The sequence below is a fragment of the Labrus mixtus genome, chromosome 7 (genome assembly GCF_963584025.1).
Source record: "Labrus mixtus chromosome 7, fLabMix1.1, whole genome shotgun sequence".
Lineage (NCBI taxonomy): Eukaryota > Metazoa > Chordata > Actinopteri > Labriformes > Labridae > Labrus > Labrus mixtus.
In genome coordinates, this window is record NC_083618.1 from 21,449,878 (window position 1) to 21,477,723 (window position 27,846).

The 27,846-nt window shown below is 41.0% G+C and overlaps 1 protein-coding gene across 3 annotated transcripts; it reads right to left on the minus strand.

Annotated features, from left to right (window-relative positions):
• cpne1 (copine I) lies at nt 1–26,440 on the minus strand. Of its 3 annotated transcripts, XM_061041239.1 has the most exons (16): nt 26,310–26,434; nt 9,120–9,248; nt 8,841–9,020; nt 7,677–7,751; nt 7,494–7,565; nt 7,087–7,170; nt 6,053–6,142; nt 5,868–5,966; nt 5,692–5,778; nt 5,192–5,251; nt 4,812–4,945; nt 4,534–4,588; nt 4,248–4,302; nt 3,401–3,534; nt 3,042–3,278; nt 1–2,858 (listed from the first exon to the last, which is right to left on the minus strand). In XM_061041239.1, exons 2-16 carry the CDS (start codon nt 9,246–9,248, stop codon nt 2,742–2,744), a joined length of 1,608 nt encoding a protein of 535 aa, XP_060897222.1. In that variant the 5' UTR covers nt 26,310–26,434; the 3' UTR covers nt 1–2,741. The 3 variants fall into 3 exon arrangements, with proteins under 3 accessions (XP_060897222.1, XP_060897220.1, XP_060897221.1); XM_061041237.1 differs by lacking the exons at nt 1–2,858; nt 3,042–3,278; nt 3,401–3,534; ... (10 more) ...; nt 8,841–9,020; nt 9,120–9,248 and adding exons at nt 16,901–21,049; nt 22,555–22,621 and having other exon boundaries at nt 26,310–26,440; XM_061041238.1 differs by lacking the exons at nt 1–2,858; nt 3,042–3,278; nt 3,401–3,534; ... (10 more) ...; nt 8,841–9,020; nt 9,120–9,248 and adding an exon at nt 16,901–21,049.
• Nucleotides 26,441–27,846: the final 1,406 nt, after the last annotated feature.

Below are 27,846 nucleotides of genomic sequence, written 5' to 3' on the forward strand. Positions count from 1 at the left end.
TTTTTTTCTTTCCCAAAGTTGTTTTATTATTGATTATAACAGTTGGCATTCATACAGGCACGCTGTTACTGGTTATACTGGTTACATTTTACTAGTTAGAAGTTAGTTGGATGATTGAGCAGTGGAAGCGACGGCGGCGTCATGCTGATGGTCGACCTGTTAAAGATTTGCATGATGCTGATAAAAGATGTTACGGTTTGGATCACTGTGGGCAACACTGTGAAGCAAAGCATTATGGGAGATGTAGTTTTTTATTGAGATAAGCAGAAGCGGCATTTTCCGCTTGGTTTAAGCTTTTTGTAAATTTGGGAAAGTAATGATAGCTTCACATGATCATGATCATGAGTTGGTTTGAAAGTGATGCTACAACTCCTTCAGCTCTGATCTTCATGCAGATATTCATTTCTTCCTTATTAACATCTTACAACAAAAACAGAGGACATTTTAGCTGAGCATACTCAACATTTTGAATACTTTAAGCCACATGTATGAAAAAAACAAACAGCAGCTTGCTGTAACAGCAGCCTGACAGGGACAGTTTGGCTTTTCAGACAACATAAGATGAAAAAAACAAACACAAATATAATAAAATCCTGGTCCGCTTATTTTGCTTTTCATGAAGCTTGTAAGTGCATATTATACTTTCTTTTCAGAGAAAAATAAGTTTGATCTGGGTCAAACTTTGGAAAGACATGTGCAGTTGTTAATTTCCTGAAAGATAAATCCTGTTAAGGTTTTCAAATTTGAAGAGTTCATAAATATTTTTGAAAGACAATACAATTCTGATTATTTGCAGTGACTTAGACTGATATAAAGAGTGACCTTGGTTGATCTGTGACGTCAACGGGTCATAAAATGTTTCAAGCTTTTTGCACAAAAAAGTCCTACTTTAAAAATGTTGACTTTTAAGAAAATGGAAAAAAAAAACCCAGAAAGAAATAAAACAATTGACACAATTCAATGAACGTCCAGAGCTAAGCTGCTCGTCATGAGAGGTTCAATGTGGTTGCAGAAGAAGCTTTGGCGTTTATGGTTAAATGAGCGGTTTACATTAATAACTAGATTGTGGCTTTGCAGGAGTAAACATGACTTTTGACAATTTTCTTACATGAAATGTGGATGTTTTGGCCTTCCAGTATCTCAGGTGGGAAGGGAAAAAGTATTTGGGTAAGAAACAGAGCAGAGAATGACACAGACGCTTAGTTGGCACTGAAGCACTGTGGCATAATGACAGCAGAACTTTGTTACAGCGCTGTTGCAGAATTGCAATCTCAAGCAGTTCCTGTGATTTATTCGGACGTGTTGGACGCCGTGTGGAGTCAAATAATGTTTTTAATTAAACAAGCATCAAATTTAGAATCATGATTCTTTGAATGTGAACGATGTTTCTTCTCTTTTTTAGACATATAAATGTTTAAACATAAATCCTAAAGATATTATTAACGGTACGCTGACACATGACCTAATTCAGCGTCACATCATCATGAAGGCGACGGCCATGACGGCTCCACTCGAGACTTATAAAGTGTTTCATAGTATTCAGTTAATAAGGCACTTAACTATCAGAACAGTCTGAACCAATGAGTGCTCTTCAAACCACACTGCATGATTCTTTATTTGTTATTTTTCTTTTACATTTTAATATTTTCATTTATTGCTAATTTAAGTCAAGTTAACTTTTATTTTTCTCCGTATAGATTACTCACTCAGTAACTCTGCAGCCTGTAACAAAGCTGAACCTTTACGTAGCAGCAAGATATTCATGTTGTGACTTATATGTTCTTTAATCTTCTGTGGTAGAATTTAGTTCTTCCTATGAGCCAAAATGGCGGCCTTAACAAACCACTGAGTCGTGACAAAGCGGTCCGAGAACATTCAGGCTGAAGCAGCAGAGAGCGAAGAGTAAGGTCAAAGTTTATAATAAGGCTAAAGTGTTAAAGCTAGGATCAAGAGTAAACACCATCATTCATATAATACAGTTCTCCAGCATTTAGAGCAAAAGCAAAGTGCAAAGTATTCATACCTGAATAAAGCTGAACAGAGCCACACACACACATCTTGTATGGAGTTCAGAGTGTCACCATGGTAACACATGGATCACAGGTAAGAGTTTAGCATAATTAGGAATGATAAGGGGCGGGGCTGACTTGATTGACAGCTGGGCAAGTTGAGGCTGTTCGCATCACTTCAGCTAAATCCTGTTACTGACCTTAAAATGTCGGCTGTGTTTTTATATTGTCAGGAATAAACTCGCTACATGACGAGCTACGAGCTAGGTGGGTGTGTTTCAGTAACAGAGATACTCATTCAACCCGCCTCAGCTCCACCTGTGTGCATGCCTCTTCAGTAACCAGCAGGTGGCGTGTGTGTGGCTCTGTGACGGTGGAACATTAGTAAATTTCATTTGCATAGTTAAGAGTGTAAGCAGCAGAAACATCTAAACTACATCATAATCATTCCTTTCATTGAAGAATAAATCAGCGAGATTATAACAAATATATATATATAAAAAAAAGAAGTGGAGATGTTCCTCTTGGCGTCCTGATTGGCTGACAGCTCCGTGCAGAGTTGTCTCTTGGCTGAGAGTCATCAGAGATTGGTCTCAAAGCAGTGGTCGTCTTTGTGGGTGTGTGAGTAGGGGGCGTGGTCTGATCCTGGAATGAGGTGGGCCTTCAGCATCTTCATGATTGGTCTGGGGAGTGCTTGGTTTGGGTTTTAAGGCTCCATGAAGGGGGGTGGTTTTAGGATTTGGGGGCAGCTTGTGGTTTGGGTGGTTCCAGGCCTCTCATTTTGAAATAAGAGACCAACTGGTTGGGAACCTCAGCGAGTACAGACTGAGCCAGAGCTTGTTGGGGAGCCTGGAGGGAGGGAGGGAGAGAGAGAGAGAGAGAGAGAGAGAGAGAGAGAGAGAGAGAGTTAGAACTATGTTCGTGCGGATCCAGCGGATCGTCATGTTTTCAGTACGATGTCCTGAACTTTGTTTCTTTTCTAACTTCCCACCATAACTGTGGACAAACACAGATCTGACTTTGCACTCTTACATCTTTGAACTGCCTGAACGGGACGAACTGGACGATGTCTCTGGCGACGGCCTCTCCCACTGTCGACCTCAGCACGCCGTCGTCTCCGTCCAAAAGCTCCATGGCCTTAAAGTCTGCTGGCCCCACCCCCACGATGATGATTGACAGCGGCAGCCGCGATGCCCTGACGATGGCGTCCCTGGTCTGGTCCAAGTCGGTGATTTCCCCGTCAGTGAGGATGAGGAGGACGCAGTATTGCTGCAGAGAGAAACACAGACAGAGGTGAAGTGTGAGTGTGTTTTTGGCTCCTTTTTTGAATTTGTCATTGTGTGTTTTGTGTGTGTGTGTGTGTGTGTGTGTGTGTGTGTGTGTGTTCTCACAGAGGCGGCATTGGTCTGAGCAGCAGCAGCAGCGATGGAAGCAACGTGGTTGATGATGGGAGAGAAGTTTGTGGGTCCAGAGAGTCTCAGCTGAGGCAAAACCATCCTGTAGGCGTCAACGATCCCCTGAATACCTGAGAGACGGCAACAAGTTCAAAATAAATTCAAGTATTTAATAACGGTTGGGCAGCTGAAACCATCCAGGTAAATATGGAAACATAGCCATCAAATTAAAGTTCAATACTGAGGACTATACTTCCATAAAAGGGAAGCACATTTTGTGTGTGCATGTGATCCTGTGTGCTCACAAAATGATCTCTTTCTCCAAAACTCTTCAACATATCCTCACAACTGCCTTAGATATACAGTCATTTGGTCCTTAATGATGTCATAATAGTTCTTTAAATTGATCATATTTGAGCTGCATTTATTACACACAAACAAAAAATCTTTTTATTTATTTCCTCTCACTGAATTCACACCTGAACTTTTCTTTAGTGCTGGGAACTCATCTTGGGCTAAAATTTTAATTATTTAGTTTAAATTAAGTAGCTACAAAATCCCCGTCAAAATCAATGTATGGGAAGTCTTATTATCCAAAGAATAACTTGCAGTTTTATAATATCAATTTAACGTTTCAGTCACAGGGGCCATGATTTTCATTATTATTATTTACCCCTAAGATTTTAAATTACAGAGCTTACGCAGTGTGTGTGTGTGTGTGCGTGTGTGTGTGTGTGTGTGTGTGTGTGTGTGTGTGTGTGTGTGTGTGTGTGTGTGTGTGTGTGTGTGTGTGTGTGTGTGTGTGTGTGTGTGTGTGTGTGTGTGTGTGTGTGTGTGTGTGTACCTTGGCAGTAGGGGTTGGTTGGGTTGAAGTTGAGGGCGAACTCATGGTTTGCAGCCTGTAAGACCAACAACAGAAAAGTTCAGTACACCTGATCATCTCCAGGCTGTGATTGGCTGCTTAGAGAGCTGGGGCCATTTCAACTTGATCTGATCTTCTAAAAGGAAATTTATTTTCAAACTAATCACAATAAAACCTTCATTATTCTTCAAATTCAGGACAAGGACTAAAACATTACTTCAGAAGACTATTGAATGCTGTGATTTGATTGGTTGGTTCGAGAGCTGACCTGGAAGTCCGGAGGAAGTTTGGCTCCAAAACCGAACGCTGGGAAGAGTTTATCCCTGAAACAGGAAACAAACATAAACAAAAAATATGTCACTGTCACATAAGAATACACCACTTCAGTCCGTTTGAAGGTTTAGTATGTTGGGGTTTAAGGTTTGTTAAATGTAGGGTGTAAAGTTAGGGGAGGGTGGAGGTTTGGGGTGAAGCGTCTTGCCATTCAGCGTCGGGTTTGGTGCCTATTTGAAAGACTTTGAAGGTTGAGTGTGAGTGTGTACTAACGTGTCGTAGTCCTGGACCACATGACCCACAGACCACAGAGCGGACAGGTACTGGTTCCCCCCGTCTTGACTCATGTAGTGGAGAGAGTTTGGCGAGCGAGGATCTCCATTAGAGCCGGTGAAGTCGATCCCAACCTGCAGTGTTCGCACAACATTGATCCATGTAGTCATGTACTTAACACTTCACATGTTCATTTAATTTACAGTTTATTTATTTGAAACAGATAAAGTGAAGATTCATGAATAATGATCTGAGTATGTTTCACTTTGTGGGTCTTCAGAACAAACATCTTATCAGTGTAACAGGAAATTCTGCTTTTCTTTTTTTTTCAGTCTTGTAAACTTGTAAACTAAGGTGGTTAAAAATAAATGTTGACGTACAGTGAAGTTGATCTGGCAGCCGCCCATCACGTAGTCCAGGAAGGAGTACTGGGTCAACAGCTGCAAAGACACACACACACAAACACACACATTTTAACTCACAAATAATCAATGCATTAAAATACATTAAATACGCTTTAATCTTCTTCTTTGGCCAAATAATATCCGTTTGTGTTTCCTTCATTCACGTCATACGAGCCACTGCTGGGTGGTGACACAGGAGGTCAAATTGGCAGTTTAATCTGTTAAGAGGGCGTTTTTTAAAATCTGAATATCAATATTTGGCTCCAGCAGTATGATGATCGTATCACGTGAGTCAGGATGATGATTAATTGCCATGTCCGTGTTTTTTTTGTGTCCTATGTGTGAGTGTTGTGCAGATGTAAACAACATATATGCAACATAGACATGGTCAGGCCTCCTTCTTTATACTAAGAAGTTATTTTTGTGGTTAAAACAGGAACTCCCTGCAGGGAACTCTGGGTAATTCGTGCTCTCACCTTGCAGCTCTTCACAGAGACGACTCCAGAGTTCTTGTAGCTCTTCTTCTTCTTCTGTTTCTCGGGGTGGACACAGTCAAACTCCACCTGCAGAACAACAAAACACCGACGTCTAATCAACTCCTGACAAACTAATCTCAAGGTTTCCAATGTTTGAATATCAGCTATGAGCTCACCGGTGACCCGTGCGCAGCTTTCTGCAGCTCAGAGACTTTAGTGGTGAAGGAACCAATCAGGTCGTGAGATCCATCGCTGTCATGGTCCGAACAGTCCACCTGCAGAAGACGAAGGAGTCCTATTACACGCCATGTGACTGTTTTATTGGTAGTTTTGAACAGAGGTGATGTAACTTTGGAAGTACCTTCAGGGGTCGTTCGAGGTCGCTGCAGCAGAACGTCTGCAGAGGAACAGTGAACTTCTTCCAGGTAGGATTCAGATTGTTGTTCACCACCTGAACACACACACACACACACACACACACACACACACACGAGCACTATGAAAACAACATTGTCTTCATCAAAGTTAAATTTATCCTGGGAAGAGTGATGCTCAAGAGATTGACCTTTGTAATGAGGACCATTTAGCATCAGCCTTGTATGTACCTATATGTAGTTGTAAGCCTCCATTCATTTTTTTTTTCACTTTTATTGATGACAGGTCAAATGGAAACAGGTTATATATTGATAACTTAGGGTATTAAAGGGATACTTCACCCGTCGAAACATGAATCTGTATTGACATTGGGTCATATATGTAGTAGAAATGTGAAATACATTCTGAAGTTGGTGCCTTCTTGGCCGAGAAAAGGCAGAAAGTGTCTTTTTGGCTCATGTGGATGAAAGACACCAAATCCCAGAATGCACAGCACCTCAGGTTTTTCTGAATCCGACCTCGGCCCTTTGCTGCATGTCAACCCCCAATTATCTCCTCCAAACATTTCCTGTCTCTCTTCAGCTATCCTCTCCCATAAAGAAAAGTAAAAGTAAGTAAAAAATTACTTTTAAAAAAAACATGTTTGATCTTATTGTAAATTGAAAAGTTATTCTTACAAGTGAAGCGACTGTTCATTGTGCCATATGTGAGACTTTCCTACAGATTTTTGGTTTCATTCTTTCTGCAGCAGATAATAAGGGAGTTCACTAATGTGAGGTGTAGTGACTAAGAACACCAGCAGGTGGAGACACTCCCTCAAATAACAGAACAGAACCAACGTCAACAGGAGCTGAAATATATTAAAGGCAGGTGAATTATATCACAATGTTCTCTGTAGACTGAAGCAACAAAACACTAATTATTAAATTAATTTAAATATAAACCGATACTGGTACTTGGTGAACACACTGTGTGTGTGTGTGTGTGTGTGTGTGTGTGTGTGTGTGTGTGTGTGTGTACCTCTGTTCGGTGGACCAGCTGCCACTTTCCGTCATCTCCTTTTCTAAATATCTCCAGGAAGGGATCAGACTTTCCAAATGTATCCTGAGAGGAAAAAGGTTACTGGTTTACAGTCTCGTTCCTCATGTAGGCTGAGTTCTTTAAACAACTTCAGTTCTATCACAAAAAAACTAAGAAACTCAAATGAAGATTGTGTTCTTTGGTTTATTCTCATTATTGAGCTGCTGCATTTATGTGGATTTTATTTAATCCTGATGTCTCTGACTTACCTTGTGTCTGTCTATGTTGACAAAATGACTGTTCAGCAGAAGCTGTTCATACGTTTAAACTTGACCTCGTCACAACCGGAGAGTTTACTAAGTTCACATTTATAATATAAGAAGGAAGAGGGCGAGGAGCAGATTTACCTTCTTGTCGAGCTTTTTAGCCTCAAACTCCAACTGAACGGCTCTGTTGTCCTTTATCTCCTCTGCTGAGATCTACAAACACACACACACACACACGCTTTACTCAATTATCACTGTCATGTAAATATTGGCAGGCAGGCAGGCACGCACGCAGGCACGTGCACACACACACTGTGTACTTACAGTGATGGCTCCTTTTCCTGCAGGTTTGCCTTTCTTCAGCTGCAGAGGTCTGGTTATAGTTTTACTGGAAATGATCTGAAATACAATCAGAGAAGCTTTGTGTTCAGCAGTATCCATGACAACTGACTCCAATCATGCATCAGTGATGTAAAAAGGTAGTCTTTCAAATTCAGACACTGATGTGATTAAACAGGATGACTTCATATGTATTTTTAATGTTAATTATTTATTGATTTTTTAACACCGTTAAGTTTAACATTCCAACTTCTGTTACTTTGACTCAAACAACATCCTTTACCAACACACAACTTACTGCACACTAACTCACAATCAGCACAGCAAATAAGTGTTCCTGCCCACTTTGACCACTAGAGGGAGCTAACACTGCACTGGACATCACATACCAGAAGCACAGCAGAATAAAGTTTTCAATGAACATTTTCAATGATTGACAGTAAATTAATCTGTCCATGTTTGGATTATTATCACAGACTTCAGTTATTTTGTTGCCTGAATTCTGATGATGTTCAGGTTCTGATGTTGGTGGTTTTTTGGTCAGGATTTTTAACTGTTGGGGTTTTGTTGTTGTTGGTCGTGTGGTTGCTTTGTTGTCGTGGTGTTTCGTTGTTGTTTGTTGTTATGTTCGCATCTACATGTAGTAAACGCTTTGTGCTATACAAAAAAAGTTATTATTATTAGAGAGAGAGAGAAAAATATTTCTTATTTGAGCTTATTTGAGGATTTATGTTCGTCTTGGTCATAAATCTTTGTAAAAAAACAACAAAAAAAAAACATCTTTTACAGGTTTTTGGCATTGAGTCTTTTATATGGAGAACCTTTTTGTGGCTCTTTAGTCCCTGAGGGAATAAAATGTTCAACTCTGTATGGACTAAAGAATTGTTGATCATGCAAATATTATTCTGCAGATAAAATGACAATGTCAATATTTTTGGTTTCAGCACCAACAGAAGGATCAAATCTGTTTAGGACCCCTACAAACTTTCACTGAAAGACTCAAGCGTGGAGGTTTGTATATGTTGCTCCACTGTTTTGATTCATCTGGTCTAAATCAAATTTTGTCTCGTGTATTTTTCTTTAATTTGAGAAAGCTTTATGCTCTCTTTTGAATGCAGTTAGAAAAGTCTGGTCTGAGTCGGTGTGTACCTGTCCCAGAGTTAGCTCCACCCCTCCCAGGTAGTCATCATCACCGAGGTCAGTGCTGGAGTTGTCGATGTCGTAGACCGCCAGCTTCAGATTCTGAACGGTCTCAAAGTGATAATCGATCCTTAGACGCTGACTGAAGGACGGACTGGACGCGTTCATCAAACGTTCGGTACGACCCAGCTGACGGAGAGACACAAAGAGGAGGGCAATTACTTTAAATGACATTAACACTTCATCATGCAAAGACGTAGGTACACTGCAGTGTGACTCAAATGTTACCTCTGTCCAGCTGTCTCCTCCTGTCTTCTGCAGCAGCACGCACAGAGGATCCGACTTTGAGCCGACATCTTTGTCCAGCAGGTCAGTACAGGAGACACACAGCTCCACCTTAGAGACACAGTCCGCCATCTGAGGGGGGGGGGGGGGGGGGGGGGGTAGAGAGAGAGATCTTCAGATCAGGACTCAGAAGATGCAAAGTTAAGGATCAAACCCTCTGACGACTGTAACTGAAAACAACCTATTTCATTGAGAGTGAGAAAGTAGCCCAGAAAGCAGAACACAGGTAAACTCATCCAATTCCCTTTGTTTTACTCTCAACATTCTCTCTCTCTCTATTATTCACTGTGCTTGACATAGTGAGGGGACAGTGGACCCCAAAATATAACGTTCTCTTACCATCCTGCATGCTGACAGTTATAGGCCGAGTATACGTTTTCACTTTCCTAGTAATAGAGAACATGCTGTAACCACATCCTGGTGATTTGAACATCGAGTCTGATCGGTTAGAAGGACGTGTTGTCGTCTCCGCACAACGATAACCAAAATAAACACAAACCGCCATCTACAACCACCTCCTGAAACTGAAGCATTCTGTGAGACAAAAAGCTGCACCACAGGATGGAGAACGAGAGCGGAAACAATTAGTGAACGTGTCACACGAGACAAGCAATGCGAGGATGTTGGGTGCAACATTTTTCAGCAAACGATTATCAGAAAAAAACAAGTTGGAAGATTGATTGCTATTAAAAATATCCGACGCCACCACTAATAAAAACAGACAGCAAACGAGTACAGACCTTCACCGCAGGGGAGGGAAAATGTCTTCCAAAAACTATGAGAATTGCTGCAGTAGTTCTCTGAAGAAGTACAAACTCTACATGCAGCACGGAGGGCGATTACAGTCAGCTCATACCGCCCCTAAATACAGAAAACCACTCCACAGTATCAACACATCGAAGAAGACTCAAAACAACAAACCAATACACCAAAAGCAATACAAATTCCTATGGGCCACCCGGATGAGGTCAGGAAAATCTATGACAGGACGCGTCACCCCCCTGCTTTTAGCTACTCCTGTTACAAAGATTAGTTTGCCAAAATCCCCCTTACAGCAGTCCCAGCAGAGTGTCTTTAATTCAGCTTTAATACAAACTATTTCAGGCAAAGTTATTTTACTGCCTCTTCAAAGATACAAAAAAAAAAAATCACCGGCCGTGTGTAGTGTGGAGTAATATCCTTTTCTGTGACCGTCAGGATTAACTGGAGTTCTGCAGAAACAGTGATCTAATTATCTCCATCTTTAGCATCAACAGTGCTTTCATGACGATGTGTCTGAAGCGCTCTATACCACTAAGTTATGATAATGCTCGATAAGTGTTTTTATCTGTTGCACATGCAAAAGGAGGCCGACAGTCCTCAAACAGACACTGAATGAACTTCCTCATCAGCAGACACAACCTGGACCGGGCTTAGTGTTTCAATTCAACTTTTATTTGTATAGCTCAAATTCACAACACCTTATCACAAGACACCGTAGATAAAGAACAGGTCACGACTGTACCATTTGTTACAAGTACAAACATGAATCCATCATGAGCCCAGCACTAAGCAGCATTTAGAAAAGTTACACCGTGACAAAGAAAACGTCTTGAACAGGCAGAAACCTCGAGCTCGTCATGAACAGCCATCTTTGGAAACGGTGTGTGGGGCTTGGAAAGTGGAAAAGAAGGAGACGCAGAAAGAAAGAAAGAGGATAGAGACAAACAGAACAACAACTACAACAGCATTGAATAAAATAGATGCAAAGCTACAATTCTCGTAATAGCTGTAAAAGTATGCGTCAGTATATTCAAACTGATCACAGTGATGTAATGAGGCCTGAAGAAGTTGCCATACTCTTAATTTTTACCCCAAATGTTTTTCTACAGAGGATAAACATCGAGGTAGGGAATCACCAGAGGCCCAACAATACGATCACGATACTTGAGTCCCGATACGATATCACTGCGCTGTTAAAACATTTTGCGATATGCTGAGAATAAGAAAACATTCTCGGCCTATTCTTCCCTCGTCTTTTTATTCATACAGAGTGGGAGTCGAGCCCACAGACGGACCAACACTGTGATCAAAGTTTAAAAAAGCAGCATAATACTGAATATTGTCAATAAAATTGGTTTGAATCAGAGGGGATTTAGACATCACTATACGCCATGAAGACTGAAAATATACTAACTAGAATGATAATGAAATGGGGAGGACTGATTAAGCAACGTGGTCTGTTACTGTTTCATCTGTATGTAAAACTAAATAAATATTATGGTAAGTGATGTATAACAAGGATTTTGTTCCAGTAAAACTGTTCTCTACCAGTGAACACAGATATAACTTTTAGTTTGACCACTGTTATTAGTTATATTTGTAATAACAACCAGTGAGTGATTAAGCGCGTTTACTTTAAGGACTCCTCGTAAAAGTACCGTTCATTAGGCCTATTTGGTATTTTATTTCTAGTGATTTTACCTGAACAAGATCACAGTTTTTGACACTCCTTAATCCAAGCCAAAACAACTTTCGTCACAAAAATTTACCTGGGATAGCACAAGTAACCCTGAAGCTGTCAGGTGACTTGAACTGTACCTGAGACGTTGCGTTATCTCGCTAAATGAATGAACTGAGCGAGCTGCACCTGAAGGCAACACCAGCATGACAGTGAAAGTACTTTCACAAAGCTCGTAAAAGCAGAAACCCAGTAAAACCAGCACAGTTAGCGTACTCTAGTTCTGTCTTTGTTTCATGAACACGGGCTTTATGACAAAGTATACTTTCGAAATCCCCTCATCACGTTTTATTTTATCTTATTCATACTACAGGAAGAAAACCAATGCAGATGGAAACTATTAACACACTAAAGACAATCAAACAAAGGCTTTTCAGCAGGAATAAACACATTAAACAGTTCAGTAATCGTTACCTCAAGACTCTGATGAGCTCTTTAATCGGACTTACCGCAGCTGGATTTTGTTTTTTTAACCGTGACTTAGAGAGAAAACGCCCGTTCGTCTCCGTTTATCTGTCCTCGCTAACAGGGAGCGGCAGTGACTCACACTGCCCTCTGATTGGACAGGCAGCTACACACTCGCGTTCTGATTGGACAAGATGATTGTCAGTCACGCCCTCTGTACAGGGTCGAATGCTTCGTTTCCACCTTTAAACAGCATCAACACAATCAAGACTTCTGATCCGCCCCTTCAGAATAAAAGCATATGCAAAGAAATATACCAGAAGTGTTCCTCAAAACAAGCAGACTCGTTTTTTTCCCCAAGTCATATAATGTAATCCTAGCAGCATTGAGAGGTAGAGTCATTATAAAGTACAGAGCAGCAGCAGTGTTTATACATTCTGTTAATGTACTACAAGATCAATGTATCGTATTGTTCTTGATGGTTTATTATCAGCCTATTATATGCAGTCTTTACTTCATTCAGTTTTAAAGTTATCCAATTTCCACCACCATGAACTTAATCCATATGCCACTTTAAAACTTTACTTATCCACCGACAGAGACGTCATACAGTTTCAAATTTCTGTGCTTTTATGTTGAAGGCCATACAGTCAATCCGGAAGTTATGTTGCTGAAGCAAAAAGTACTCAAGGTGTGTGTTGAGGCTGGTGAGGAGAACAGAGAAGATCAGAAAGGAAACAGGAGTTTCATAAGTTTAAAGGAGAACTGTAGAGCAAAGATAACATCATGAACACAACACAAACCAACCTCAAGAGAACAAACACTTTTATATCTTTTTCACATCCTTTGCAGCAGACTCTCAGTGGAGTCAGTGAAGAAACAGCAGAGCATCACATCACAAATAAGAAAAAGGAACAGGAGAGATCACAACATAGAAAAAAAACATAGTCCTGGGAAAGGAAAACACACATAACCAGCATGTAAACAATGTGAAACATCAAATCACACATTCACACACAAACACAGCTTCTGCCTCAGCCACATCTGACAACAGTCCACAACATCACATCGCCCTCATTCTCTGATGATCCATCTTTTGTTCCTTAGATGATCAACCCTGCACAGTCTCCATCATCTTTACCAATTCACTTGCTTTAAACTCTGTGCAAATCCCAAATCTATTGGACTGAATTGCAATAGCAAAGTTTAGAGCTTAAACTAGCTCAGGTAGAATAAACTGTATAGGACAGTGCCAGAACAATTGAAAAGACACAGTTTGGCCTCTGAGATATAGCCTATGAGTGAATTGAATGTTAATGATTTCTTCCCATTTCTGGTTTCTTCTTTTGTTTAAATAAATAATGTTATTGCACTTCAAATACAGTGGACAAACATACATACACTTTATTTTACTATGTGATTTATTGTACTCTGTGGGTTCAGATTGTTTTCTGAAGACCTCAACTTCTCGTTGTCTTGGGATAACAATCCCGCTTTGCCTGTACTAACGAGTTAATGTCTAGAGAGCTTGAGATTGACTCGTTATCAGGGGAAAGCCAGCCCTGTTACCCCGATATAACAAGATTAAAAAGACCTGGTCTCGAGAAAACAAGCTAAATGTATTCATCAAAAGAATATTTACTGAGTAAAATAAAATGTATGGATGAGTGTCCTCTGAGGGCTTCTGTAGATACCAATCTAATTTCTAACTGCAAAAGTTTTTATTTACATTCTTTTGGTAAAACAGGATATTATATAATAGTTTTGGTTCAGTGCAGACTGGCTGATTTGCTGATACCTGATCCCAGACTTTCAGCTGTATGAAGGGAGCTAACTAATTCATGAGTCAGTATTGAAAAAGCTACACGTTATAATCTTTAAGGGAATATACTGGCCACAATATAGCATCTCAATGTAAGCATCTGCAGGTCATCTTACACCGACTACCATGTATCAACTAGAATGCATCAGGCATTAATTATCTGCTTCATGTAAACACACCTCTCTTCCTCACTCATCAAATACAATTTGTGATTTTTGGTCGCTTAAGTTAATACCAAGATTAAATTTAATGTCTCATTTATTCTGTCTATAAATTGACTCATGTCTTGTGTTTTTAGTGAATCATTTTTGTCAGTCACTCACCTGCAAATCTTGCCTTCTCTTTGACTATTGATCAGCTGGAGCGGGGCAACTTCAGCAAGAAAATAACTGACAGCTCAGTGTCAATCGTTCAATCAGCATTTTCACACCCACACACACACAAACACACACACACACAGACACACACACACACACACACACACACAGACTCTGTTCCGACTCACATCCTTTGAAGCCAAGTTTGTCATCAGGGATGTTCTTGTTTCCAGCTAATGTTCTGCACAACAACCACACAAAAAACCTTTACCAACAGTCGCTCATCTCCACAGTGTTTCACTTCACTTTATTTAGGTCAATGTATCCAATCCTTACACACACACACACACAGCTGAACATTATTAGTATAACCCGGTAAGAGGGCAACCACTTCATGAAAGCAGCAGCAGTCTCATTCAGACAAAACTAGTTCCACTGATGCTCTCTCCTAGTCATGTGCATTATGACAAACTTCATGAGAGAGACCGCTTCTGTCATCAGCAAAGAGCAACCGTTACAAGATGATGTGCTGAATAAGGAGATTTAAGGAAAAGTATTCTACGTTTTGTGATGGCTATTTTTAAGACAAAGGTGTATGTTTATGTAAACCTGATCGATGAATCTTTACCTCAAGATAATCGATAAGGCCCTGTGTCCACCTAGCGTTTTTCCCTGAAGAAAATGCTGGCTGTGCGTTCGGTAGTGTTTGTGCACTGAGAAGAAAAGCGCTACACGTCCCCACTCCTCTATGACAACTGTCTGTTGACAACGGCCACTACATGACGCACACCGCTCCGTTACTTGTTACTGTTTTTTTTATTTGAGATTTCTTATTTCCAAACACGGAGCAAATAGGAAATGGGTACAAGACACGATCTGTAGGCGGCAAAACTACAAGCAATATTATACATTTGGAAAAGAGCGCCGGTGACGTCAACAGCGCCTTTCTGAAAAGTTGAGCGGCCACCCAAAAAAGGGCGGAGCACTCTGAAAAAAAGGCGCTGGGTGCTGCGCTTTTTTCTCCAGGCAATCTCCAGCTGCTAGGACTGCTCTCTCTTCATCGAAAACAAATGAACAAAAGACAGTGGCGCTCAGAAAAATGCGCTAGGTGGACACGGGGCCTTAAGCTGTTCTATAAATCTGAATGCATTCATGTTTCTCTTTGTTACTGTTAGGCCTAACTACTTCTATTTCTACTTGGATTTATTTTGCATTAGATCATCCTTCATACTGCTTCATTCACTCTGTCGGGTCTAAAAAAAAGAATTCAGAAACTCCTGCAGCTCTCGGCTCCAGCATGGACTATGTGTTGGATGCTGAATATTCCTGGGCTCCAACAGAACAGTGAATACTGCTGAATGAATCAAATGAGTATATGTTGACTCCCTGTTGGCCTATCAGCCTTTTGCCATGTAGCCATCTTTGCACTAGCCTAGCTGTTGGCATCAATGTGGAGGTGGCAGCATTTTGTACCAGTAAAAGCTGCTCAGCTGAGGCTGTGATGGAAGAATATAGCAGGGATCATAGACTGAAAGAATCAGGAATCTACAGTAAAAGTTTGGTTTTAAATGTTTTAGTTATGGCAAACGAAAAAGATGTTCAATCATGTTGTGATATTAAAGGACAGACATTGGCCAGAGCTGAGCACACGTCTATTAACCTGTTAATCATCATCTCTCTGCTTTAATTAACATGGACGTTAATTTGAAAAATTATTATTGAAACATTTAAATTCCAGTAAATTTGGTTTCTGTCAACGTAATTTTCATTAGACAAATTCATTTTCACCAACTCAAGTCAGTCTGACCCCGGACTCTCCAAAGAGACGAGACAGCCGACCCCTAACTCACATAACTGTATCATGTGTAATGCCCGCCATGAAGGGGAGAGAGAGTCCCAATTCAAATCAGGCTCAGAAGAGCAGTGAATGAAAGGTCCCAATTGGTCAATGGAAAGGTCAGAGTACATGAATTAGTACAGAGAATACAGTATAGTATAGTTCCATTTAATGTTAACGTTCATTTGAACTTATTAACGGATAGGGCTGAGTAGAAATATCGATTTATCAATGCATTGCAATATATTCTCCAATTCAATATCGATTCAGAAAATCCTGAAATTGATAATCTCCGCTGTAATGAAGCCAAACTCCTTTGGGGGAACTGTGGGTGCTGTCATACTGATTCGCTTTGCACAGAGGCCCCACTTGAAACAGTAATCACAAATATCAGAAGGTAATGAATTATTTGGGTATCAGTCATCTATGCATGTTATTGGAATGATATCGAAGCATATTGATCTATGTCGAATCCAAATGGATTTGAATTGAGGTTCTTGAACATACCGAGGCCTAACTACAGAATTAACAGATTACCTGATATCAGAGTTAACGTTTTTTTTTTTTTTTAACTGATTTACAATTAAGGTAGTTACATTTTTTATTATGTGTGCCCACCTCTGACAACAGCCATCGTGTTTATAGGAAAAAACAGAAGTTTAAGAATAGACACAGCTAACAGCTGAGTGGTTATTTCAGTGCTAAAATCTGTGTTTTAGACTAACGTTAACATGTAAATAAGAAATGTCAACATGACAAAGAAACTCAAATGAATCCATCAAACGGATGAATTACCACCATCAAAGAGGGAAAAGCAGACAGTCAGAAAAAGCTGATCGCAGGTGAGCATCAGGAATGTCCTTTTATTAGCCAAAGCAGAGGAGACTCCACATCATGTATGGTAATACGATCATACAAGTTTGTTCACACTGACAGTAGAAACAAAAAAATGAAGCTTCAGAGTGGAAATAGCCAAAACATGATCAAAGATACAACAGAAATCTACAAAACTAAAAACACTATAGACTTTATCTCAGCCTTCTACAGTCAAAACAACTATTTAGCATAATCTTGGAGGAGAGACAGAGAGAGCGAGAGAGATGGAGAGAGCGAGAGAGATGGAGAGAGAGAGAGAGAGAGAGATGGAGAGAAAGAGAGCGAGAGAGATGGAGAGAGAGAGAGAGATGGAGAGAGAGAGCGAGAGAGATGGGGAGAAAGAGAGAGAGAGAGAGAGAGAGAGAGGGCAGCATTGTTAGAACACAGCAACATCAAAAAATGTGACAGAAAAAAGATTCAACAGCCAAACATTATTTTCGAAATAAAATACGAGTCAGCAATCTGTCCGTCTCACATCCTCCAAGGAGCAACAAAGCGTTTCTGCAACATACAATGGCATTGGCAGTTTACTAGAGCAATAGTGTGTAATCCTTTAGTGAGAGAAATGTGATGTCATCATCATTTTTATCATAGAAACAGGGCATTTTCACCGTAGTCACAGAGCACAAACATTTGATCATGAACACAGCTTTTAATCATAACATCATCATTTACCATAGCAAGAAGGTATCTGAAGACTTTAGCGCAGGAACAGAGAAACAACATTTCACTTGTGGTTGAAAAATGTACAAACATAGCAACAGACTTCACCATAGCCGAAGAGCGTTTAAAGATTTAAACATTGCAACAAATCTCAACAAAGCAACAGAGCATAAACATTTTACCATGGCAACATTCTGGGGCTTTTTTCAGTATTTACCCAAAGCAACAGAGCACATTAAGATACTACCATGAACCACAGCAGCGCAGTATATAAAGCACATACAGCAACAAGGTCTTTCAGGAGCATCATTTTACCACAGCAACAAGATAGATGTTCAGTGTGTCTGCTCTGGGTACGTCTAGAAAGAAAGCTTATTGAAAAGAATAAGAAAGAAACGGAAATTTAGCCATTATCATGATCATCATCATTTTGTGCAACCAGAGTCAGTGGAGGATCTGAAGAAAAGCGCAATGCCTGGATCAAAGTCTTTCTATTGTACAGACTGTAGGGGGTGAGTCTTACCTGCCAATACTATACAGGGGGAGGTTCGTTCGGTAATGACAGACAGTCACTGGTGAGCACAAGATCTAAATGTATCTGCTTGCAGCTGAGTTTAAGTCCAGATCAAGGTTTGGTTGGCTTTGTTGCCCCTGGATAGTTGATCAAGGTATAAGTAACATCTTTTATGTACAGTTAAGTTCTTTTTGGGTCAGGGATCTTAACCAAGGCTTATCTTGACTTTGCGTGCACCAATAGGTCGGTCATTGAGGTCCATGACTGCAGCAGAGGCCTCCTCGTGGTTTTGAAAGGCCACCATGGCCTCACCAGTTGGCAGGCCTTTCTCACTAAACTGCAGGCAGACTGAGCCTGGCAGGACCTGGTAACCATAGAAGAAGTCCATTATCTCGTCTACTGTTACAGTGAATGGCATGTTCTGTAGCTTAACAATTGTTGGGCCAGATGCACCCCGTTGACCGTTTGGATTGTTAGATCCTCCAGGGTTAGGCTGGTTACGGAGACCATCAGCTCCTGGTGCAAAAACTTGCTGACCTGCAGCAGCCCCACCCCCTGGACGCCCTTGGTTGTTGTTAGCCCCTCCTCCCCGGTTCTGTCCTCCACCACCTCCTTTTCTGTTTGCATTTTCAAAGGGCACTAATCCTCTCAGGCCATCTTGGCCGAATGGGGAACCCCCTGGTGCTCCAGGTCGAAAGCCCGGCGGCTCCAATATTGGCGCTCCAGGAAGACCAGCAACAAGTGGTGGAGCCACTCCCAGATTCACATCCCCTAACCCTGCAGCCAGAGGTGGAAGAGGAGGTGGGCCTGCCAATCCGTTCCCTGGGGCTGAGAATGGAGTCACAAAGGGGGCACTGTTGAGATTCCCCATGGTGTTTCTGAGAAAGTTAAACTCGTCCCCAATCCCAGCAAATGGGTTGATATGGGGTTGCTGGGGACTGGGCTGGGCCTGCTGATGCTGGTTCTGATTTTGGTTCAGATGGTTCTGGTTCTGGTTCTGGTTGCGTTGGCCTCTCTTGTTCTGGGGAGGAGGATTCCTCTCAATTTCCTTCATTTGCTCAAAGGTCACAAGGTGGACAAAGGCATCACGCCCATTGAGTTTTTGGCGGTGTAGTCTTTCAGCTTTGCGTGCATCTTCCTCGGTCCGTAGCTGGAAGATAGCCTGCCCTAGCCCATTCCCATGGCTATCTGTCAGAACCTTTAGGGTGTCCTCATAGAGCCCCACACCCTCCAAGAATGCTCGGACATCCTTCTTGGATACGTTGTAAGGTATGTTGGTAATGTGGGCGCAATTCCTGGGAGATTTTGAGCCATCCTGATTCTTTCCATCACCCTGTGCTGCTTCACGTTTGCGAATCATGTCAATCTTTTCAAGCATTCCCTTCCGGCCTATTGGATGGACCTGGATGAAGCGAGTGCCCATATATTGCATGTGAGCACCAAGAGCAGTCTTGTAGTCTTGTTCTGTTTTGAACTCAAGGAAGCCCTCTCCTGTGGCACGTCCATTTGGCCCATAAGCGATGTAGACACTGTCCTCTATTATTGCTAAATTGCCAAAGAACTCTTTTATCTGTTTCTTGTCTGCTTCGTAGGGAAGGCCTTTTAGGTAGACACAGAACTCCTGCCGATGTGGAGATCGAGACCTTCCTCGCTGATCCCGGCTGCCTGTCCCTGACCCAGTATTACCACGACGGTGCTGCTGGTCTAGTTGGTCATTGTTAGATTTGCTGCTATTGTGAATAACAAGACCTGTTGCACTGTCATTTAGACTTGCCCATTGTCGTTCAGAGCCTGGGGTTATCTCAATAAACCTTTGGCCCATCATGCCCCCTCCACGCTTTACAGCTTCAAAACTTTCCTGGGGAGAGAAGAACTTGACCATAGCCCTTCCAGTAGGCCGGCCCTGTCCGTCCCTCATCAGGCGAACCCCATCCACCCCAAGACCCCGGAAAAAAGCTCTGACCTCTACATCTGAGCAGGAGAATGGGAGGTTCTGCAGGAGGACAAACAACTCATCAGGATTGCTTGCTCCACCTGCTGCAGCCGCAGCAGCAGCAGCCTTCATGTGGGCCTGGAGGCCAAGAGAGGCAAGGGGAGAGAGAGGATTAAATAGCATTGGGTTTGGGGTTCCAAGAGGGAGGCCGGAGCCTAGACCACCTGGTGGAGGTAGGGAAGGGTTAAAGGGAGGCATGGAGGACATGTGTTGGAGATGGGACATAGGAGGCATTGGCGGTCCCTGGGACAGTTGGGAGACAGTCGGGACAGGGGGGAGGGACGACACTGGAGGAGGAACAGGCATAGTAGGTAGTGAGGGCATTGGGGGCATGGAAGGCATGCTTGGAAGTGGAGGGATAGGTGGTGGTCCTGCATTGAGCGATGCAAGTGCTGTGGTGATTGTAGGGGCCGAGCTGTAGCTGTTGGGGAAGCTAGGCACTACGCTGGCCATTGTCTTGATGCTTGGTGGCTCGTGAGATGAGCTTGCTGCTGTTACTGAGGCGGAAGTGTTACCGAAACCCTGATTTCCATGACTACCACTTCTCCCCCCAGCCCCTGACTGTACTGTAGGTATGGGGGTGGCTGCCTGACGATTTACATTTCCTGCTGTAGGTGCAGCTGTTTCAACAGCACCTGCCCCAGCCTCAAATCTTCGACGACTGAGCTCAATCATGTTCTGCATTTCAGTCTTGCTGCTAAGCAACAGTGACACTTTGGAGCCCTTGATGGACCCGCCTGTACGCATCATCCCCAGCCGAGCATCCTCATCAGTGGCAAAGACGATGAAGGCTTCGCCATGCTCACCACCTACAATGTGCACTCCACCGTCAGGGATGGTGAGGCCAGAGAAGAAGTGTCTGATGTCCATGGTGCCGGCCACTATGGGCAGACCCTGCAGCCTGATGACTACAGCCATACTGACTGCAAAACAACAGCCCTACAACCTGGGGAGAAAGTAACACTTCCATCAGATGAAGAGCAGAAAAGGATGACCAGTGGTTTCCAGATGTTTTCTCAGGACACTCACATTTGACTTTAGAGGTTAATAAAGACTAAACAAAGACTGGATGCATTCAGTTTCTTAAAAATAACCAAGAAACCACAGTTAAAACTTTGTGTGCCTAATTAGGGTCCTGACATTTGAAAACCAGTGGTGTTATGAAGGGTTTTTGGGTGAAACAATTTGCAGGACAATTGTCTAACAGCTAACAAAAAGTCTCTAGCCATCTGCAGTTTCAATACATTTCTTAATCTTGCTTCAAGTGTTTGAAAATAATAAGATCATGCTGATAGTCAAGACTTTATATTTAGCACCAACAGAGGCAATCTTAAGCACTAGCACAGCTCCACTGTTAATTTTCAACGACTGTAAAAAATAGACAGCAAATCATAAACGAATGGCACTTTTTAAAAATCAACTTATTATATAGAGACGGGTGACTAATAAGAGGAAAAACCAACACCTCATTTGGTTATGATCATTTCAAATGCATTTCCAAAAAGTATTCTTTTTCCATCAAACCATTCAGTGACCCCTTGTTCCAATGAATGGGGTAACAACTAACATCAGGATACATACTTTTCATCAACGTATAAATTTGATCACCCAGAAAGACATTGTATTGGTTGGTGGTAACCCTTCTTGCTAAGTGACAGATGGACCCAAACCATATAAGCAAATCAGTATAACAAAGCTACCAGATGCCCTCACTTTAGGGTCAATTATCAGGTTTTTCCTTTAATTTGTCACCTTCTGTATATATATGTATGCCCACACATTCACACATCCATAAACACACAAAGCAGGGTAATATGTGATTCAAGTGTCTTATTCTTGGCTGAATCTGAACAAGATAGTGTTAGCTAGCTAAACACATTAGTTATCCTATACCATTTAAGTAAGCATGCAACATGGGCAGGTACAATACCCCAAATCCTCCAAGTGAAGTCCACATAATCTGATTGAGAACTCACACTGTTTCTTATTCGCTCAGAATGTTTTAGAGTTGATGCAGACCTTTGACAAACCTAATGATGTTGATCCCTTCCCTTGTGAATGTCACTCAAACAGCTCAGCCTTATGCCAGTCTACACAATAAACTTTTTGATGCAACTTATTTTGTTGGAAATTCAATTCTTCAGTATTCCTCAAGTCAAGCGGTTTTCAGATAAGTCTTGACAATAAACAGTATCTGAAATTCAAAAAGAAATATCCTAATTTTTCATCATTTGAAGCAGAACATTAAATGGTAAATGAATACACAATCTTATTTGTCCAAAGATAACTAAAAACTTTAACTCTCACTAGAATCAGTCTGTGTATCAGCCCCAAATATTTCTAAGAATAGTGTGCAACTTGGTTCTATAAAATTACCACTGCTGTTGTCTACCATGCGGTACAAAAATATTTAAGTACAGCTTGATGAATCTCATGCAACTTCCAACTCACCAATGCAACTAAGCTGTGTATAGTTTTCCTGTTAAACAGACAGAAGAGTTCTGCAGGATACTCAAACCTGGTGAAAGGGTCAGAAAACATGGACATTTATGGATGGTATTCAAAGTCATAGTTAAACAAACTTATAAAAGTTTAATGTTAACGTCAAGGGTTGGTGTTTTCAGCAGTCGGCAAGTTATACTTTATCATGTCAGTGACTGGCGCTTGTGCACATTCAAAAGATTTTGTGTTTATAAAGCATAGGGTGATGTGTGAATTGGCCGAACAACTAAAACTGTTCTTCAACATTTAAAGAAAGTTCTAAGTTTAAGAATCTCAATTCCCACAAGAGACTTTATTGACCAAGGCTGGCACAAATACAGACCAGACTCAAACAACTAGCCGGTAACTACCAAACAACTACCAAGCAACCAACCAACACCCTGCAAAGACCAAGAACATACCAAGACCTATCTGGCAAGCAGGCAGCCAGCAACAACACAAAGGTGAGTAGGTCTGCTCCCGCTGCCTTATTAATCCTCAAGCAGCACCATATTAGCAGACAGCACTTCAACAACGGTATTACACCAACAAGAAAGCAACCTTTCAACCAGCAAATCTGCAATACATTATCAAAAACACATTAGCATCATCTTTACAGAAGCAACAGCAGTAAAGGTTCAACCAAAGCAAAGAGGACAACATCATCATTTAAAAAAAGCAATTTCAGGTACATGTAAACAAGAGCAAAATTTGCATAATGTCATCCAGCACAACATTAGCATTACATCAACCAGAGCAACATCAGCAACTGATAGACAGCACAGCACCAAAACAGCAGCTGATCAGAAGAGAAAACAAACAGAAGTGAAGTGCAGTGAAACATTCACTGACAAAAACATGTCAAACTGAGCAACAATAAGTAGAGCAATGCTCCCTGTTTCCAAAATCCTCTGCTTCCCAAAGGTTTCTCAATACTGAGACACATCTTCCAGTTTCTGTGCTCCAACAAACCATGAACCAGGACTGTTAAAACTAGAGCTTGGTTGATATTTGATTGTTTGGCCAGATACATATACCAGTTTTTGAGGGGCAATTTTCCCAGAAAAAGAAGCCAAGAAGTAGAAGCTCATGTCTGAGGAACAGCATGTTGGCTTGAAACATTCCTTGTCAATAAACCCTTTTAACGGGAGCTCCTTGGTGTGCGGATCTTGTTTGCTTCATTTTAGAAAAAAACAACGTAGAATTTGCAATATGATTATTGTTTGTTTTTTTTATAGCAGGAATTAAAACAGACCTTGTTTACATGAACTATGCAAGAATTTAGGATACATTTGACATTGCAAATGTACTCAGAAGGCGTATTTCTTAAAAAATTACTTAATTAAAGAATACTTATTATTTATTGTAACCCATTTCCAATGTGACCTCTTCTCGCCAAACTGTGATATCGTGCATATATGTGCTGCAGAGTGCTGACAGTATTTTAAACTATGCAGTCGGAGTACTCTACAGAATAAGTTACATGATCACACAATTTCGAAGTCATCCTAGTAGTTTTTTTCTGCCAACTATGTTCTTTAGACGACTTTTCATTTCGGCCCAAAATGGAAAACGTGCCCATATCAACCCTGATAAAAATCGGTCAGCAGTTATATCATTCAGGCTCTAGTTAAAACCGTTATATATCTCCACAATGGACATCTCACTGAAGTCTGATATGTCATTACTCTCCAACTCATGGAAGTAGTTTGTTGAAAATGCTTACAACACCAACAGTTTTGAAATCCAGAGTCTGGGTGCAGCTGCTACCACAACATTCAACAAAATGCACAGCGTTATCAATTTCAGTGTCTCAACAATGACAATTCCCACTAACACTGACATTTGATTGACAGCTCATCAAACAGTTCTTCAAGATTGACCTTTTCTGTGGACTTCAGCTTGCCCTGTTACTTCTGAGTGTAAACCTGATAACAGTCTGAGTGAAACATAATGAACAGCAAACGGATGAACAGAGCTAAAGAGGAAACAGCAGCTAACCAGAGTGTGGTTAAAAGGATCTGCAGAAGCTTCAGGACACAAACATTAAAGAGAAGAAATCCAGATCAAGCAGAGGATACACAAAATATTCTGCAAACAGGTAGAAAACCAGAAAGCAAATTCCAACATGGCAATCTCAGGATAAAGAGTATAAACACTGACATGATTCAACGCTTTAATGCAGAAATATCCACGTTTAAAATCAACCTCAAAACACAGCGACAAGAAGGGAGTTGAACAAGAAAAGTTGAAGGCCAATCAATGATAAACTCAAACACATTTTCAGGGCAAAAAAAAAAGAGAAATCTCCACACATGACCAACTCAGAGCTCAAACCTCCACAGAGAGGATCTGGCATGATGAGACCTGGACCACACAACCTTTTTTTTACTATAATCAAGACCTTATCTCTTCACCCATTTTAAAATATCATCCCCCCCACTGAAACCAAAACAATCACATGTCCATGCATTACGAATTTACATTAGGTCGCCAATATTGAGAATATTCACCAGAAGCTAACATTTAACATGTCGCCAATATATGAAATTTAAAACCTCAAAAGCTTTTGTTGGTTTTATCTTTTTTCAAATCTGTGTTAGTATCGTAAGGAAATCTATGGATGAGTTAATGTATGTTTAAATTAATGAAACTTTACATGATCTGGGGCCATTAATAGATATTTGAGTGTTGGAACAAACACGCATACAAATACTTTACACAACCCAGACTTTTTTTTTTTTAATCATGTATGGATTTTACAACCATTGCCACTAAGGAATGTCATAGTCAGGAAATGCTTACAAGTGAAAATAAGATGTGTTGGCTATCATTTTCCATTAATGACTGCAGTAGTCAATATATCACCCTTGTTAAAGTTTGACTTTCAACATGTTAAAACTCATTATTATCCATTGTATTATTTTCAAACCACTCTTTCATGCAAAATTGCAGCGCCGACTGCACTGATTTTATCCAAATTGAACGCAACTTCTCCTAACAAAGTTACATTTAACATAGTTTGAAAAACAAACAACCATTTCTTTTACAGACTCAATACCTGAAAAGGATAAGGCCTCAGTAAACTCTAAATCTGTACTCATCTTTTACCACCTTCTACCTGCTCATGACAGCAGATGAAGATGTTGTGGATGTATGACGTCAGGGCAGGGGGCGGGGCTTGACGCTGCGGTCCGCAGTAGGCAGCAAACCACATTGAAATAATTAAACGACAAAAACTGAGCCTAACATTGACACTTAGAGCTTAAATACACACATCCTCATCAGTACGTACAATAAGTTAGAAATAAAAATTTGCTAGTGTGAAATGAAAAGATAACCGACACGTTTGAGACGGTTAGCTAGCGGTAGCTCAAAGGGGAGGATGGCTAGCTGCATATCAACATAACAAACGAAAAATAAAACCATGCCCGAGCGTTTAGAAACAGTAAATTGTATTTTATATAATTGCCGACAGTATGCCTTTCAAACGAGCTCATCAAAGTCCTATTTAACTAGCCAGACCCCAGCAGAAATAATGAACGTAGCTACAAGCTAACGCTTCTTTAGCCACCTAGCTGGCCGTAAGCCTCGCTTTGTGTGTGTGTGTGTGTGTGTGTGTGTGTGTGTTGAAGCGGAGAAACGAGCAAGATGCAAGCTTAAAGCGGCACCTGGCTCGCGATGTGAGTGCATAACTGAGCGGTCTGCCACTGCTGTATTCTTACCGAGAAATTTCAACAAAAAGCTCTGAGTTTTAACTCATGAACGAAGCTCTTTTTCTTCTCTTCCCGTCCCTCTGCTGCAGGTTGTTACGGGCACGAAATGTCGGTGCGCAAACACCGCGAGAACATATGTGATTACGCGAGACTGCGACTTTCCATGAGACTCAGAGCAACGACGCCCCCTACCCGCTGATCAGAGCATAAATAAACGTATTATATGAATAGTACAAATAAAAACGTGAGTAATATTGAAGGTTGTGATTGTTGTATACTTCAGTAACACGTTTTCAATAAATCCCTGACCTCAACTTGCATCCCTTCCAGCAGCTTTGGCACTAACAAAATCTGTGAGCTGGGGCTTAACACCAAACTGTGCTGTTGAACCTCACTAATGCTCTTTTGGCTGAATGGGAACAAATCTCTCAAGCCAAGCTCCAAAATCTGGTGGAAAGCCTTCCCAGAAGAGTGTATCCTGTTTTGGCGGATTAACTGTTCTGGGTTAGGGTTAGATCACCCAGCTGCCCCATAACATGCAAGGGTTAAATAAGAAATACGTATAACAAATCTAAGCCTTTTGTTTACACGCACTGACATACTGTTTGTTCTATTATTATTGTAAAGTTATATATAATGTTGGGTATGATATTAATAGTATAAATTAAAACTGAGGGTGTTGCTGAGAGTAACAGGAGAGAGAGTGGGAATGACTTGCAGGAAAAAAGCCACAGGTCGGACTTGAACTCGGGCTGTGTATGACCTCTGTACATGGGGTGTGACCTAACCACTAGACTGTCAGCTCCCCTTTATTGAACATTTACAGTAAAAAGATGTTCTTTTTTTTATCACTTTATTGCAATGATTGTACACAACAACATCGTTCAAGACATTAACCTCTTCAGAATGAATTGTGTGCACATCAATTCTTTTTATATAAAGAACACAGCCAAATAAGCACATTAATAACCACTCAAGAACAACTTTAAGCTAAATTAGAAAGAAAGAAGAGTCATTATTCTAATAATGAAAGGGGAAGGGGGGTTGTCCATTTACAGACCTTCAGATTGAATCTACCTGTACAGCCCATTCTCTTTCTTTAGGGTAAATCTGATATCATTTCTCTAAGTAGATAAATGCCAATTTCTCTTTGTCTAAGGTTTGTATTTTTGTTAAAAGCCATAATTTAAGGCTTGATGGATGTTGTCTTTTTCTGTCTGCAGCATGGGTGAAGAGCCCGAGAGACATTTCTCACTTTGTGAGACGATAAAGTTAATCCTGAATCTTCAATCTCTCGTTGTTTCCACGTCCTCCTCCCCTGCCTCATGGACGTCACTCACAGAATGTTAATATAAATAAATGTCAGCAGTGTTTACTGCCTCTAATAAGTTCATTTAACTCATAAACTATCAAAGTAAAAAGATCATCTTGAAGCAATATTATAACTCTTACATGTACTAAGTGCTCATAATAAATAGTTGTTTTGGTTTGGTCTGTCTGCTTAATTTATTTGTTATTTTACCAGGACGTCCCTTCGAGATGAAAA